This window comes from Typha angustifolia, chromosome 1 (genome assembly GCF_048772165.1).
Source record: "Typha angustifolia cultivar Huaian chromosome 1, ASM4877216v1, whole genome shotgun sequence".
NCBI lineage: Eukaryota > Viridiplantae > Streptophyta > Magnoliopsida > Poales > Typhaceae > Typha > Typha angustifolia.
In genome coordinates, this window is record NC_133239.1 from 3,387,221 (window position 1) to 3,400,727 (window position 13,507).

The 13,507-nt window shown below is 36.2% G+C and overlaps 3 protein-coding genes across 5 annotated transcripts; 2 read left to right on the top strand and 1 right to left on the bottom strand.

Annotated features, from left to right (window-relative positions):
- The first annotated feature begins 182 nt into the window (after nt 1-182).
- LOC140760265 (uncharacterized) lies at nt 183-4,337 on the top strand. Its single transcript, XM_073097155.1, has 6 exons — nt 183-611; nt 993-1,063; nt 2,339-2,444; nt 2,700-2,832; nt 2,920-3,051; nt 4,106-4,337. The coding sequence occupies exons 1-6, from the start codon at nt 535-537 to the stop codon at nt 4,118-4,120; spliced, it is 534 nt and encodes a 177-aa protein (XP_072953256.1). The 5' UTR covers nt 183-534; the 3' UTR covers nt 4,121-4,337.
- A 284-nt stretch (nt 4,338-4,621) lies between these two features.
- LOC140760251 (RING-H2 finger protein ATL58-like) lies at nt 4,622-9,634 on the top strand. 3 transcript variants are annotated; one of them, XR_012104349.1, is made up of 5 exons: nt 4,623-5,319; nt 5,425-5,510; nt 8,369-8,786; nt 9,165-9,289; nt 9,500-9,634. XR_012104349.1 is itself a non-coding variant. In XM_073097141.1 (4 exons), exons 1-3 carry the CDS (start codon nt 5,110-5,112, stop codon nt 8,772-8,774), a joined length of 702 nt encoding a protein of 233 aa, XP_072953242.1. In that variant the 5' UTR covers nt 4,622-5,109; the 3' UTR covers nt 8,775-8,786; nt 9,500-9,631. The 3 variants fall into 3 exon arrangements, 2 of the variants coding, with proteins under 2 accessions (XP_072953242.1, XP_072953230.1); XM_073097141.1 differs by lacking the exon at nt 9,165-9,289 and having other exon boundaries at nt 4,622-5,319; nt 9,500-9,631; XM_073097129.1 differs by lacking the exons at nt 9,165-9,289; nt 9,500-9,634 and having other exon boundaries at nt 4,630-5,319; nt 8,369-8,890.
- Nucleotides 9,468-11,845, bottom strand: LOC140759797 (GDSL esterase/lipase At1g71250). Its single transcript, XM_073096471.1, has 5 exons — nt 11,167-11,845; nt 10,851-10,978; nt 10,318-10,563; nt 9,974-10,229; nt 9,468-9,688 (listed from the first exon to the last, which is right to left on the bottom strand). The coding sequence occupies exons 1-5, from the start codon at nt 11,402-11,404 to the stop codon at nt 9,468-9,470; spliced, it is 1,089 nt and encodes a 362-aa protein (XP_072952572.1). The 5' UTR covers nt 11,405-11,845.
- Nucleotides 11,846-13,507: the final 1,662 nt, after the last annotated feature.

Here is a 13,507-nt window from a genome sequence, read left to right on the forward strand (position 1 = left end):
TAACCCTCCCATTGGTTTTTCTAGAGAAAGATGGAATAATTAATTGGATTATAAAGAAGAAGTTTACATGATTTCTTCCCCCCGCGAATAATTTCGTAAATATCCAAAAATGAGAGAGGAAAAAAATAATAATAATAAACTACTCCAGAAGTTTAATCCATATGACCATCGTTACTACTCAGCTCAAATCCAATGGAAAGATCTCTTCTTTACTCCACTGGAGTAAGCCTTGGATGCTTGCCGACATTACCCAGATGAGGATGTTTGGATCGAGGAGGTCTTCTTCCTCCAATTAATTCCCCCACCTATATAAGTCAACGAATTCTTCTCCATCTTGCATTTGGTTGTTCTGGTCCAGAGGATTAGAGGCGTACAAGGAAGGGATTTCTTTTGCTTCGTGCATCGCTTAAAGGCGACTCCTTTCCCCCTTACTCGGTCTTCTCTAATTCGATCCACAAAGTAGCAGAAGAAGTAAAACCAAGACAAAGGAGGGATTTTCCTTTTTCTTTTTCCTTGGACGGGCTTCTCTGCAAGATGACGTCTTGGAGTTCCAGCCTGGTGTCATGGATCGACAAGAAGATCATTGATCCTCTCATGCAAATCATCAAAAGGTACTTTTTTGGGATTAATCTTTTGTTTCTATGATCTACAGTGCGCTATCTTTTCCTCCCCGGATAATCAAAAGGTTCTTTGCCCTCTTTGTTTTCTCCATATCCTTACGTTTCTGCTTTATTTTCCCTCACATTTTGGGCAAATTCAAAATTAAGGTGCATTACTCTATTTCATTCTGTATTATTGGTAAAGAATTTGTATGTTTGGGTGTCACAAACTTGATTCTCGTTTGAAGTTGAACAGTTGCAGTCTTGCAGAGTAGATGGTGATCATCTGTTTCAGCTTCCTGTGTTCTAGTCGTTGTGTGTGGGACTGATCCCAACTTTGAAAGCAATTGTCGTAAGATTGTTGAGAATTTTTTGGTTATTTTTTCCCTGTAGGGGTGCAGAACCAAGTCAACTAGCTTTTTCTACTGCTCTCGGTGTGACTCTTGGAGTGTTCCCAATTTGTGGTAAGGAATTTACGAGGAACTTTTCTTTTCTTTGTAATGCAATGCTATCGGCCATTATTTGAGATGCCACTGCTTAGCATTAGAGGTGGCTCCGGTAGCTTTTTTTTTGGGGGGGGGGGGGGGGGGTGCTCTTTTTGCTTGTGGATTTGTTGATGGTATAGCATGAAATTATTTGGCACTCATTGTACATACATAGTTTTCAGGAGGATAACTAAATTCATATGTTTATGAGACTTCATCTTTGTCTTTAGGTTAATGTGTGAGTCGATCATATGTTACTACAGATTTAGCCCACCACAATTGATCAGATGGTACTAATATTTATTAAACAATTTCTTTCAACGTGATACCACGGTATAACCTTCGTCATAAGTCTGAGTGTCTTTCACTCAATGTTGTTACTTAACTTACAGAATTTCAGTGCTTAGCACACCAGAGAGTGGATGACAACCTGATGTTAAGCTATCTAGTCTTCAAATAAATCATTTTTCAAGTTTTTCATAAAGTTTTTTGGTTACCCATTGCAAGTAAAAAATAGGAAAATTTCATTACTATTCCCCATATAGGAAAGCTTGATAAAAAAAATTGTATTCAAGATTTCAGATATTACATGTGAATTGCAGAAAAAATTGAGACATCTATACTGTGTTTCATTCTGTGACTTTACTCCATGAATTTTTGTTCCCTATTTAATATAATTAGGTCCAAGACGATAATTTAGTGATAAGTTGATTCTTTTTAATTTCTCATAAGTTCTAAAACTATTAATAGCTTATGATTATCCCTGCAATTTTGAGCAGCAATTGTGAAATGCTACTCAGATAGCAGCTGTCATGTTTATCTGTGTTTGTTGAAAAAAAATATATACTTGTACTTAACTTGACATGTTTTCAGCTAGAAAATTGTTGGATAAGGAATAGTAGCTTGTTTGCTAGGGACTGCTATAGTTTGGGTGCCCTGCACAGTGTATTAGGCTATTAGTTAGCTTTTGCATGGTATCACTGATCTGTTTGTCAGTCACAAGGTTGTTGATTCGCACAGTTGAATCTTTGGAGTTCAGACAATCGAAGCTCCAATGCAATTTATACATCATATAGCTATCATACATGTTTGCACAAGTGTTTAGCATTCATTTGCTATGCTTATTTCTATAACGGCGTAATGCAATTTACAGACCAGATAGGCAGGCCTCAGTATGTTTCTATTCATATGGGTACATAATCCTATGAAATTTGCTTGCTACTTAGTGACATTATAATTGTCCCATGCTTACAGGAACCACCGTCATTCTTTGTGGGATAGCTATAGCATCGCTTGGACATCGCTGCCATGCTCCAAGTGTAATGCTTGCAAATTTTGTTGCCACTCCTATTGAATTAAGGTAAGTTTTGTTAGCTTAAAACAGTTATTATTTGTTCTCTAAATATCCTGGATTGCCAAGTTATATTGCTTGCAAGATAGTTCCCCTTCACCTAACACAATTGAATAACAACCAGCAGTTTCTACTGTGATCCTCGGGCACCTCTAACCTCTCCATCCCTTAATTTCTAAGAGTTTACGGTTCAAAGATATAACAACCATATTTAACTAGTTAATTCTTGAATTTAATGGTCATGAGCTCTTTGTTTTTCCTCAGCTTGGTCATACCCTTCCTGCGTTTGGGTGAAGCCATCTCCGGTGGTCCTCAATTTGCATTGACACCCGATGCCTTCAAGAAGGTCATCACAGGCCAAGCCTCGAGGGAAGTACTGTTCAGCATACTCCATGCGGTTAGTCGCTATACCATCAATCTCATAGAACTTGATGTCTTTGCTTTTACTTGTTCAACATTGAATCGATAAAAATCTCTTCTGCAGCTGTTGGGTTGGTTCATTGCAGCACCTTTTATACTCGCTGCACTGTACATCATCTTTCTTCCTTGTTTCAAGTTCCTGGTTCACAAGTTCACCAGCTTACCTGCAAGCCCTCAAGCTGAGATTAACGTCAAAGTAAGGGATGCCTAGTAAGGAGGCAATGACAAAAAAACTGCATCTCCTTCAAAAAGCATGCATTTTTTTGGTTAAAAAAAAAAGAAACCTGTATATGTTTGTACATATATTCTGACACTCTCTCTTGCTTTCCAATATTACCTTGTGAGAATTGAAATATTGTGCCTTTATTATGCAATGAGATGTCGTAGGAGAGATGAAATAGTTTAAACATGCATTGGAGTCAAATTCAGATAAAAAGCTCAAGTTTGTAAGCTTGTCTTAATTTTAGTTCCAAGCAAATCTATACTATGAACTCTATGCAGTTCTACTACAACTATGCCAAGATTATTGTTGTCCAATTTAATATTGCTTGTAATTGAAGAAACTGCAGAGTTATTTTGCTGCAGAAAGTTCAACAGTTACATGAGCTTCATGACAACAATGGCTAGAATTGCAGACCAAGCAATTCTGAATGATGTCAAGTGCTTGCATAATAAAAAAATATCCAAGCACATTATTAAGTACACCAATTCTGAATTGGTGTACTTAATGTCCTTTCATGGCATTTTGCAGGGAACAGTTGAAGACTGTGACTTTGGACAACAACAGCTCTTGAGAAGACAAAAGTTCATTTAAAAAAAATTATATCACTCTTTTATATATATATATATATATATATGTCCCTTAGAATTTTTTATGGTATAGATGCCTCCTAAATTATTAAAAATATTATAAACACTTATTTTATTAGATTTTCATTATTTTTCCATCTTTAAGTGTCATGTATAAGTGACAACAAGCAACAATATAATATAATTTATTCTTATATATTAAAACAAACATAAAAACTTTACTTACTAAAACACTCTTACCTTTTCAAGAGATATTTTAATCTTTTTATGTTTTCACTGGCTCCATTAAAAAGAGATGATGAATGTTCTAAATGTCTCAATATAATTATTTCTAAGAAAAAGAAAAGATTATATGAGTGGTAGACATCTACTACATAGCATCTGTGATGTCCCTACTTCCTTTTTAATCTCATTTTCTCTTGCTTTGTCTTCTTTCTCAGGAGGATGCATTCTAGCCGTTAACATGCATACACCCTCACTTGAAGACAACGTTGCTGGCCTTACGTCCATGTCATCTTAAAAGATTAGTGATGGATTAGCTTCCTCGAAGTGACTGGTGTACAGAAACATGCAACCTTTTTCTTTTGTTTTCTCCCCTTAATCTTTTGAAAGCTAAATCTATTCTTTTCATTGTCGCTATCTCTTACCGTAGTCCTTTTAATTATATATATATATGTTTCTCTCTATGAATGTTCTACTATAATAAGAAGCTCCACTGGACATAATTAAGTTGGTGCTTTAACAACCAAACTACTAATCATTTGATGACTTGGATTTATACCTGTTTAAGAATAAATTTTGCAAATTTAATAGAGAAGGTGGTTGATACGAGATTGTAGATTAAATTAAATAAATTAAAAAATATCAATATTTTAAGTCCTAAATTGAAGAAAAAAAAAAGTGTACATATGGTGGAAAAATGAGGAGCAAAGCAAAGCAAAGCAATAAATAATTAAAAAGAAAAAAAAAAGAATATTTGATTTTTTTAAAAAAGAAAAAGAAAATCTCTCCAAATTATTTTATTTTCTCGTGAGTCGTGTCCTCTCGTTGCCTCCAAGTAGGCAGGTCGTCTGAGGAGATCGCGAGGATATCTAATTGCCTCCCTTGTCCTCCTCCGCCTCCTCCTTTGTTTAATTGTTCTCCACCTTTCCTATATCGACACGTCGGATTCCCCCTCCCATTCTCGCTACCTCCGTTTTCTCGAGATCATCTCTATATTTGTGGCCCCAAAATCCAAACTTTCGATCTGGGCTTCCGTCAGATTCCTTATTTTCTACCCCTTCTTTGGAGATTTGGGGGAAGGAAAATTAATGTTTCTTTTGCTTTCTTGATCTTTCGTTGTCACCCATATGGTATATTTTCTCAGTAATTTCGCGTATATCGATCTGGGTTTTCGTGGATTGGACATTGGATTCTTGGGTTGGGTTCTGCGAGGAGGTTGGTGATGTCTTGTAGCACTTCGGATCCGCCCACGTACTGCTCGGCTGCTTCCCCTGAGCTGAAGCTTTACCAAGCTTTCATCTTTTCGGTGCCGGTCTTCTTCACCTTCGTCCTGCTGCTCTTGTTCTACCTCTTCTACCTGCGGCGCCGGAGAGCTAGTTGGCAAAGCCTGAGGATGAGAGCCAATCACCTGAGTAGGGGAGACCTCCCAAGAGTAACATTTTTAGTTGTTGGAATTTATTTACAGGATAAAGTTGCAACATATCTGATGGGTCTCTTATGTAATGCTTCTTGTTTCTTGTTTGCGTTTCACATTTAGCCTTCGGAGTCGGGGATAAAGAAGGAAGTGAGGGAGATGCTCCCGGTGGTCGTGTTCAAGGAGAGCTTTTTGATCAGAGAGACACAGTGAGTGATCATTTCAACATATGCATTGTGATGTTTAGTAATGGTTGAGTATCCCAAATTTGATTTTTTGTAAAATATGTTTACCAGTTGAGATCCAATCTATAAGACCAAATCTGCATGTGATCAGATGTTATCTCGTTTAACATGTTGATTTTTACTATTTTTGCTTTACTGAGGATGTATGACAGGTGGGCACTATAAATTTGTCAATTTTTTAGTTATGTAATTGTTTGCTTACAAAGGTAGTTCCAATTGTTTTTGTCGGCTAACTTGTTCGTCGTCGCTTGTGTTAGGTAGGCATTTGTCCTTGTTGGTTAATGGACATATTTCTTGCTATTGGATTGCATGCTTCCAATTTTATGGATGTCAGAGAAGACATATTGTATAAGCCAGAAAAGTTTTTGTCATTGTTTGATTTGGTATAGAGAAGACTCGGGAATATTTTGAGGCATAACAAATGAAAAATAACATTTACGAGCTACCAGTTGGACAATATGAGAAGAGAGTAGGAAACAATGTTAAAAAGGGGAATATTTAGATTCTCGCCCTTTTGGTGAAGTCTAAAGAAACTTTTGATAGTGAATTTACATTACTATGTTACACATGCCTCTAGATCAGGTACCAAGAATTCTGAAAGATTACCATGCCAAAGGGCAGGAACTTATGTTTTTTTCCTGAGCTATTCCTACAGAGGACCTGTGAACCAATAAATATAATGTTCTACCGTTCTACGGATCAATAAATAATTAAATATCCCTTAGTCTAGAATGTGCAAACCTTGTAGTCTTGAGGTTTCTCCTAGTAGATGACTAGGAAACACAAATACTTCTATACTCTTGTCGTATCCTTATCGGATATGATACTCGTTCGATATTTCTGAATACGTATCAAATACTTCCTTAAATATGTGAATTTTTTAAAATGAAATTAATATTGTGGATACTTCTCGGATACTTCCAAGATTTCTATCAATAGAAGCCAAATTGAAGGAGACTATTACCTTTCATTTCTTGTTGGATCTAAAAGTTCGTATTTTGTGAAAAGATTGAATTTGCTTGTTTATTTAATGATCTATATTAAGAAAACATGTTATAATGACCAATTCCTTTTGATTTATAAATTAAATTTGTTGTTTATCTTACATCTTAGTTAGTAATACATTACGTAATACTAGTTTCTTTACAATGGTATTTCTTTTATTAAAATTAATTGAAGATCTTATATAAAATATCATACAAAAAGATACCTGAATAAAGAAAATGAAAGTACAAAAGTTCACTAATTCATATATGTTATATATATATGTATGAGCTATGTATCTTAGGCGTATCATATCCTTATATTTTTCAGATTTGCCATATCGACATATCTATATCCGTGCTTCATAGGTGGATGAGTTATATGAATATATAAAGCTAATTTCTATGATTCTTGTGTTAATCTCATCGGATCATCACTTTTGAACTTTGTTTTATCAAGAACAAAGTGAAATTGCACGGGCTAAATGCTAAGTGGATATTATTCTCATAGTCATGCTTTATTATCACAAGTTGCGCATATTTTAAGCTCATGCTAATATATTCCATTGAATTCTTTCTCTTTTCATTTTTTGAGGAGGTAGAGGGAACTATATTGTCTAATCTCGCATTTTTTTTTGTTCTTTGTTCCTTCAAGAAGATAGAGTATTTCTTTAGTCGTCTTCTGTTGGGGAATCATTTCTGCAATAAGCAATTATGTCACTTATAATGATAATATATCTCAAGGATATGATAATCTTTTTCTAGTCCAAAATATGTTATTATCAAATCCATTTTGACTACAAAACTTTCCATGTTTGAACAAAAAAGATTTTCTTACAATTTTAGAAGCATGTAATTGTCATGTTGGAACCCATTGGCTGCGTGATCAATTGGTCATACAGAAGCCATCTATTTCTGATACATCTTTAATCAAGAGTATCTTCAGTAAGTCATCGTGGTTCTGTAAGTTCTCCACCGATGTTTTGATGATTCTGGCATCTCTTGGCATATGGCTTTAGAAACTACAGAAGATTGGATTTAGAAGAAGTTTGTCTCATCTTATTTTTTGTAATAAAGAAAAGAAACTGATAGTTTGCTGTGATACTTGAAAGAGATGGTAAGAATCAGATTTCGAGGAGTTGGAAACTAATTTTGCTTCTGTGTTTCTGCCAGTTATTCAAGACTTGATATCTTTTCAGACATTTTTTAAAATGCCAAACAATTCCAACCACCTAGTTTAAATTCAACATTTGCAAGTATAGATAAAAATTGCAAAATGGATTTTTGATACTTCCGAATCTCAGCATTTACTCACAATTACTGCACTTTGGAAGTTTTGCTTGACAGAAAACTGATAGTTTATCCTGCTAGCCTTAATGTTCGTGGATCGATGATGAGAGACAGGAACAGATCACAAACATCTGATCGTTCTTTGTTCTGTCCGACTGATTACTGTATGGATGCACCCTACTGATATAGCTCAATAATGGGAACATCAGTGTGAGGTGCTAAAATTTTCGAGAAACCACAGCAAACTTTAGATCAAATATGACCGGTAGGTCCTAAAAGGAGAAACTTCTGGGCTAGGCACTTGCATCATGATGCCAGAACTTCTCAGCGGTTAGCATAAAGCAATTAAAAACGTGTCACTACTAGCCATTAGAATGCTTTTCTTCTCTTTAGTTTCTGACATAATAGGAAGCTAGAGTTTCATCATATATGGATGTGTGGAGTTCCTTGTGGTATTGATGTGCTTTTGTTTCCTTCAGCTTCCTTTATGCTCCCTATTTGCATTCTGCTCTTCCATTTTTCTGAAGAAATGCTTTTACTGCCATCCAGATGCTCTGTCTGCTTGGGGGAATATCAATCAGATGAACGGCTTCAAAGGATACCCCCATGCGGGCACACCTTTCATGTGGATTGCATTGACCACTGGCTTGCCACCAACACCACCTGCCCTCTCTGCAGAGTCTCGCTCCTTCCAGTGACCAAGGTAGCTGCTAACAACCCGTTAGATTATGAAGCTCAAAACGAAGAGAGTTTGCAGGACGATGATGCAGAGAGTGTCGCTAACGAGCGATCAGGTCAGCATGAGAATCAAGTAGATGAGGGGGAGAGAGAGAATGCAAATGAAGATGTTCGATATGTACGGAGTGAAACTGAAGAATTTAGGCACGATGAAGAGGTGCCAATGGTGGTTGATATTGAATCTCAGTGTAGTGCTGAGGGAAGTCATAAAGTATGAGCTGCCAACAATGTAAGTATGTCGAGATTGTTTAGGCACTTGTCAAATTTGTTGAAAGTTTTTTGACTTTTTGTGTTTGTCAATATTCCAAGATACTGAGCTATCCAAATTTAAAAATTTCAGGTGTTTACCTGATTTGGAACTACTATATTCTTCTCTATAATTTCTTCAATCTCCTATGATATGAAATAGATGATGCAATAGCTTTTAGCAACAAAGCATCAGATTGTAGAAATTTTGCTATAAGGTAACTTAGATGTAAAAGATTAGATTCACCATATTAGGTCTCCAAGATCACAGGATTTATACGAGGATGGATTCTTTACTTATCAAAAGAATGAATTGCTTCTGTTTGGATGGCTTATGAACTGACCATCGCTTGACTCTCAGTCATCAAAAGTCCTTGTACTCCCCCAGCAATGAGTGGCCACAGCGATCACTCTGGGCGCAGGTGCATCAGGAGCGGATATAGGCGCTGGCGATCATGGAACACACATTTATTAGAACAAGAGAAGGTGCTATTTTATCGAGGCTTCATGCATAATCCTGACAAAATTTTAGTGTACCCTAGACACTCATGTCTGCACATTTAGCTCATACATATGAAAGAAAAACACTCATAATTTGGATTCATCCATGTAGATCAACATATTCTTGCACTAAGAACATCAAAACATTTAGGTTTATCCAGAGCTACAGCTGAGCCAGCTGCTGCACATTGACAGGGTAAACATCACTGGGAGATCCTGTGTATGCTCTTTGTGCAAGTATCAGATTCACAGCTTGTGTTGGGTGGAATGCATCCCAGAAGACATACTGGTTCCTCTCAATGCATGGCACAGCAAAAGGAAGGCAAGTAACCTGCCCTTGGTTTCTTCCTAGCCCACAGCAGCCCCTGTCAACAGTTGTGAATCCTGGAAACAAGTCTCAGCCATCTTAAATCTAGAGAAAAAGGAGCTATTCAACTCATGAATCTGGTACTGGATATTATGTCATTTCCAGGCTTAGATTTAACTACTAAGAAGGATTTGGAAAGGTTTTAATAAGGGGGAAAAGCAGAATATATTCTGAATATTCCTTACAAACTAATGAGGGAGTGGGTTTTGCAAATATACTTGAAAAAAAATGAGTCGATTTGCTTCCTCTTTTTTTGTCCTTACAAGATTAGATAAATCTGTCTAGTTTTTGGAAGGACATACCATAAGTAGCAGGATTGTTGAGTATATCCCCCATTGCACCATATGTGTTGCCATAAACAAAGATTGCACCAGGGTGGTTGCTGTTCATCTGCTGGACCAGTGATCTCAGCCCCTTGTTGAAGAATCCGACGATCTGATTCACCTGATCAACACATCGGTCAGCTGGTGCGAGACCAGAGGCCCTCTGATTAGGAATGCAGCCAAGGGGACCAACCCCTGCAAGCAGGAACTTCCTCAGACCTACAGTGTATAATGCCTGCAAGAGAATATTGCATTCGATACTTTGATTTAAGTTCATCTCTTAAGCCTATCGAACTCTTGAAGAGCATGATAAGTATATATACCAGTATTTGTCTGGTGTAGTGGTTGATGAGGAGATTGGCATACTGCTCAGGAGTGTAGTTGTAACTGGAGATATAAAGAGATGGCAAGAGATAGTTGTTGAGGTAGTCATTGCTCCCAAAAACCATCACTGCAATGGATCTGGCAAGGTACTGGCTGAAGTTTCTCCCTCCACCAATCATACTCCTCAGCTGATTCAAGTTGTTCTGGAAGTTGAGCACCTGCTGGCTTAGGCTAAACCTTTCCCCCTGTAATCAAATCCATACATAATTTCTCTTAATTAAAGAGGCAAAAGTAATCTTTACATGTGCTTTTAATATCAAGTTGTGCCATTTTTATTTATCTTGTTCACGTGTCAAGTACTTCATAGTCTTCATTTTCATTTTCTGATATCACACCTATTTGTGTTAAGTTAAATTTAACTCAGGGTGCTTGCCACTCACTCACTTCAGAGAATTAAGAGGGCTTGAATCATTATTAATAAATATTGTAATGTATGATGTGAAACATAATTCTTCTATGAGAGGAAACATACAAGGAATTGGCCAGACTCATCTAGGATTCCTCCAGCTGCTGAAGCATAATTTACTCCACTAAGCAATCTTGTTTCATTGAGGACAGGGCTTATATATGGTGGCAAATATGGCAGACCAAGAAGATCACCTGGAAGAATCAAAAGGGAACAAATCTGAAAGGTGAGATTCTGTAATTGTTTACTTGTTAACTTACTTTTCATCAGTGTCGGTTTCAGGCTTTCAGCCCATTGACTCTAAGTTTGATTTACAAGCTTTGAATTGACTTAAACCGGAATAAAAATTGAATTGAATCTAAAATTAAGAGAAAATACTTACACAATGCATCAATGACAGTCTTGCCATTGCAGAACCTCCCCGTAGGCCCCTGGGAGAAATCAATCCCATAAGGGTAGTAATTGGACTTTGCAATGGAGCTGAGGAAGTTGTTATTCCCATCATCAACTAGAGAGTCTCCGAAGACAAACATCGCCGGAATCTGCTGCTGTGAGCCGACGGCCCCATTCGACAGCAAGAGGAGCCCAAAAGTAGTAGCAAGAAGACAGTGGTAGCTCATCCTTCCTAGATTAACCCCATTAGAAGAACCAGTTCTTGTGAATATATAGACTTAGCTTTGAGGTGATAAGACCAGTATTAAAGAGAGTTTGAAACGGCTAAAAGAAGACAGAAATGGTGGCATGAGAATCTTGTTTCTTTCTGAGCTTTCCCTGCCCATTTCTGGCTGCAGGATTTGGACGTTATGTTAATAGATTCTTGCCCCTTTTTTCTCTTTTCTTTTCAGTTCATCTGTGTTCGTTTCCGCAATAACTGGTACAGGTCAAGCTTCCAAAGATGGAAGGTGGCAAACTGAATTCAGTGCAATGGGTCTAAGTTGGTGATAAAGATAGATCTGGCATTTTCTCAGAGGAGGTTAAATTTCGATTTTGCTTTTTATGAGAGGAATAAGTTGGACGATTCTAAAAGTGTTAGTTTTATGTTGCTAACCAGAAGAAGTTTAATTTCCTTCAACAGATCCATGCTTCTGGCATGTATGTTTAGGAGAATTTCTATCTGTACGCTTAGATTATTCATATCTATTATGCTTGAAGCACTTCCTTTTCCGTTATTCATCCATCAAACTTAGAGGTAGCAAAAGATAATTAGACACCGTAGCCTAACTTTTAAATGGGTTTTGATTTAATTCAATAGAATCAGGTTATAAACGGGTGAACCCATCTAACATAATTATTAAATGGGTCTAATTAAATCGTTTACCACATAATTAGCTTTTATGATATGATAATTTATTTATAATTTAATTAATTAATTTATAATATGAAAAAACTCGTTTATAAATCGAATGAACCTATTTATACCTTGAATAACTTATAAAAGTTTGAATATTTTGTGCCACTTGCTTGGCCCATTTATGACACGTATGATTTGTTTAATAATTGGATCGTGTTTGTATTTAGAAATTTGAATCTATTTAATAAACGAGTCGTGTTTGTGTTTATATTTTTCTGATTAGACTCGAACCTGATTAGCTCAGTCGGATTGCCACTCGTAATCTAATGCAGGTAGGGGTGAAAACGGGTCGGATTAACTTCGACCCGACCCGCTATCCGACCCGACTCGGATCGGATTCGGATAAAGAATTTCTATCCGACTCGGATTCGGATTCGGATTCGGATACTGATAGAATTTTTGAAAAATGATACGGGTCGGATAAATTTTTTGGATTCGGATGCGGATATCGGATATCCGTTTACCCGCATATTTTTTTAAATGATTTACAGTTTTTAGTTTGCTTATTTAAATAGTAAGTATTAATATTATTACTAATAATACATTATATATTATTTATAGAGATTAATTTCTCTAATTTTATATATTTGACATATAAAAAAATTATTTATTGTAAAACTCTTAATAATTTTGTGTTAATTATATTTAAATAAAATATTATAATTATTTTAAATTTAATCAATATCCGTTTAAGATCCGATCATTTATCCGAAAATTATCCGTATCCGTTTAATTAGGATATGGTTTTAAATTTTGCTAGCCGTCCAATATCCGTATCCGAACTAAAAATACGGATCCAGATATGAGTTGAGCACTATCCGATTCGTATCCGATCCGTTTTCACCCCTAAATGCAGGGCAAACTCTTTAATCGCAAATTTAGGTAAAGAAAAAAAAGTTAAAGTAATCAAACTCACCGATAAATATTAAATATGTGAACCCTCAAAATATTCATTAACCTAGAAGGGACAGAACTATAAGTATTTATATAAACAAAACAAAAATATAAAAATAGTATAATAAATAAAAACGATAAAGACTAGTCAAAATCTAGTTAAAATAGAGAGCCGCACCATAATAAAACCATTATATTTGATCCAATATTAAAAGATAAATATAACTTTATTCAGTCCTAATCTGCCAAAATTATCTTTAAAATTTCTTGTGGGTTTAAAGACTCATCAGTTCAAAGTTTCAATCTGGCCCGTTAACCCGCCAAGATTAAATCCGGCGAGTTTCTTCGATGCAAATCCATCTCGGAACCAATCGTGTAGTCGGATTTGTTCGGCTCGGATTCCGCCTGACAGAAACGAATCGGTATTGGATTGGATACGTATAAATACGGATACCGCACCACGTGTGAATGACAACGC

What these genes read in the sequence shown, in the direction of transcription:
- LOC140760265 (XM_073097155.1), top strand. Translation starts at nt 535, where the DNA reads ATGACGTCTTGGAGTTCCAGCCTGGTGTCATGGATCGACAAGAAGATC. An exon ending in CTCATGCAAATCATCAAAAG is followed by an intron (nt 612 to 992) that starts GTACTTTTTTGG and finishes TTTTCCCTGTAG; the next exon opens with GGGTGCAGAACCAAGTCAAC. An exon ending in TGTTCAGCATACTCCATGCG is followed by an intron (nt 2,833 to 2,919) that starts GTTAGTCGCTAT and finishes TCTCTTCTGCAG; the next exon opens with CTGTTGGGTTGGTTCATTGC.
- LOC140760251 (XM_073097141.1), top strand. Translation starts at nt 5,110, where the DNA reads ATGTCTTGTAGCACTTCGGATCCGCCCACGTACTGCTCGGCTGCTTCC. An exon ending in GTAGGGGAGACCTCCCAAGA is followed by an intron (nt 5,320 to 5,424) that starts GTAACATTTTTA and finishes TTTCACATTTAG; the next exon opens with CCTTCGGAGTCGGGGATAAA. An exon ending in TTTTTGATCAGAGAGACACA is followed by an intron (nt 5,511 to 8,368) that starts GTGAGTGATCAT and finishes ACTGCCATCCAG; the next exon opens with ATGCTCTGTCTGCTTGGGGG.
- LOC140759797 (XM_073096471.1), bottom strand. Translation starts at nt 11,404, where the DNA reads ATGAGCTACCACTGTCTTCTTGCTACTACTTTTGGGCTCCTCTTGCTG. An exon ending in GACTGTCATTGATGCATTGT is followed by an intron (nt 10,979 to 11,166) that starts GTAAGTATTTTC and finishes TGATTCTTCCAG; the next exon opens with GTGATCTTCTTGGTCTGCCA. An exon ending in ACTACACCAGACAAATACTG is followed by an intron (nt 10,230 to 10,317) that starts GTATATATACTT and finishes ATTCTCTTGCAG; the next exon opens with GCATTATACACTGTAGGTCT.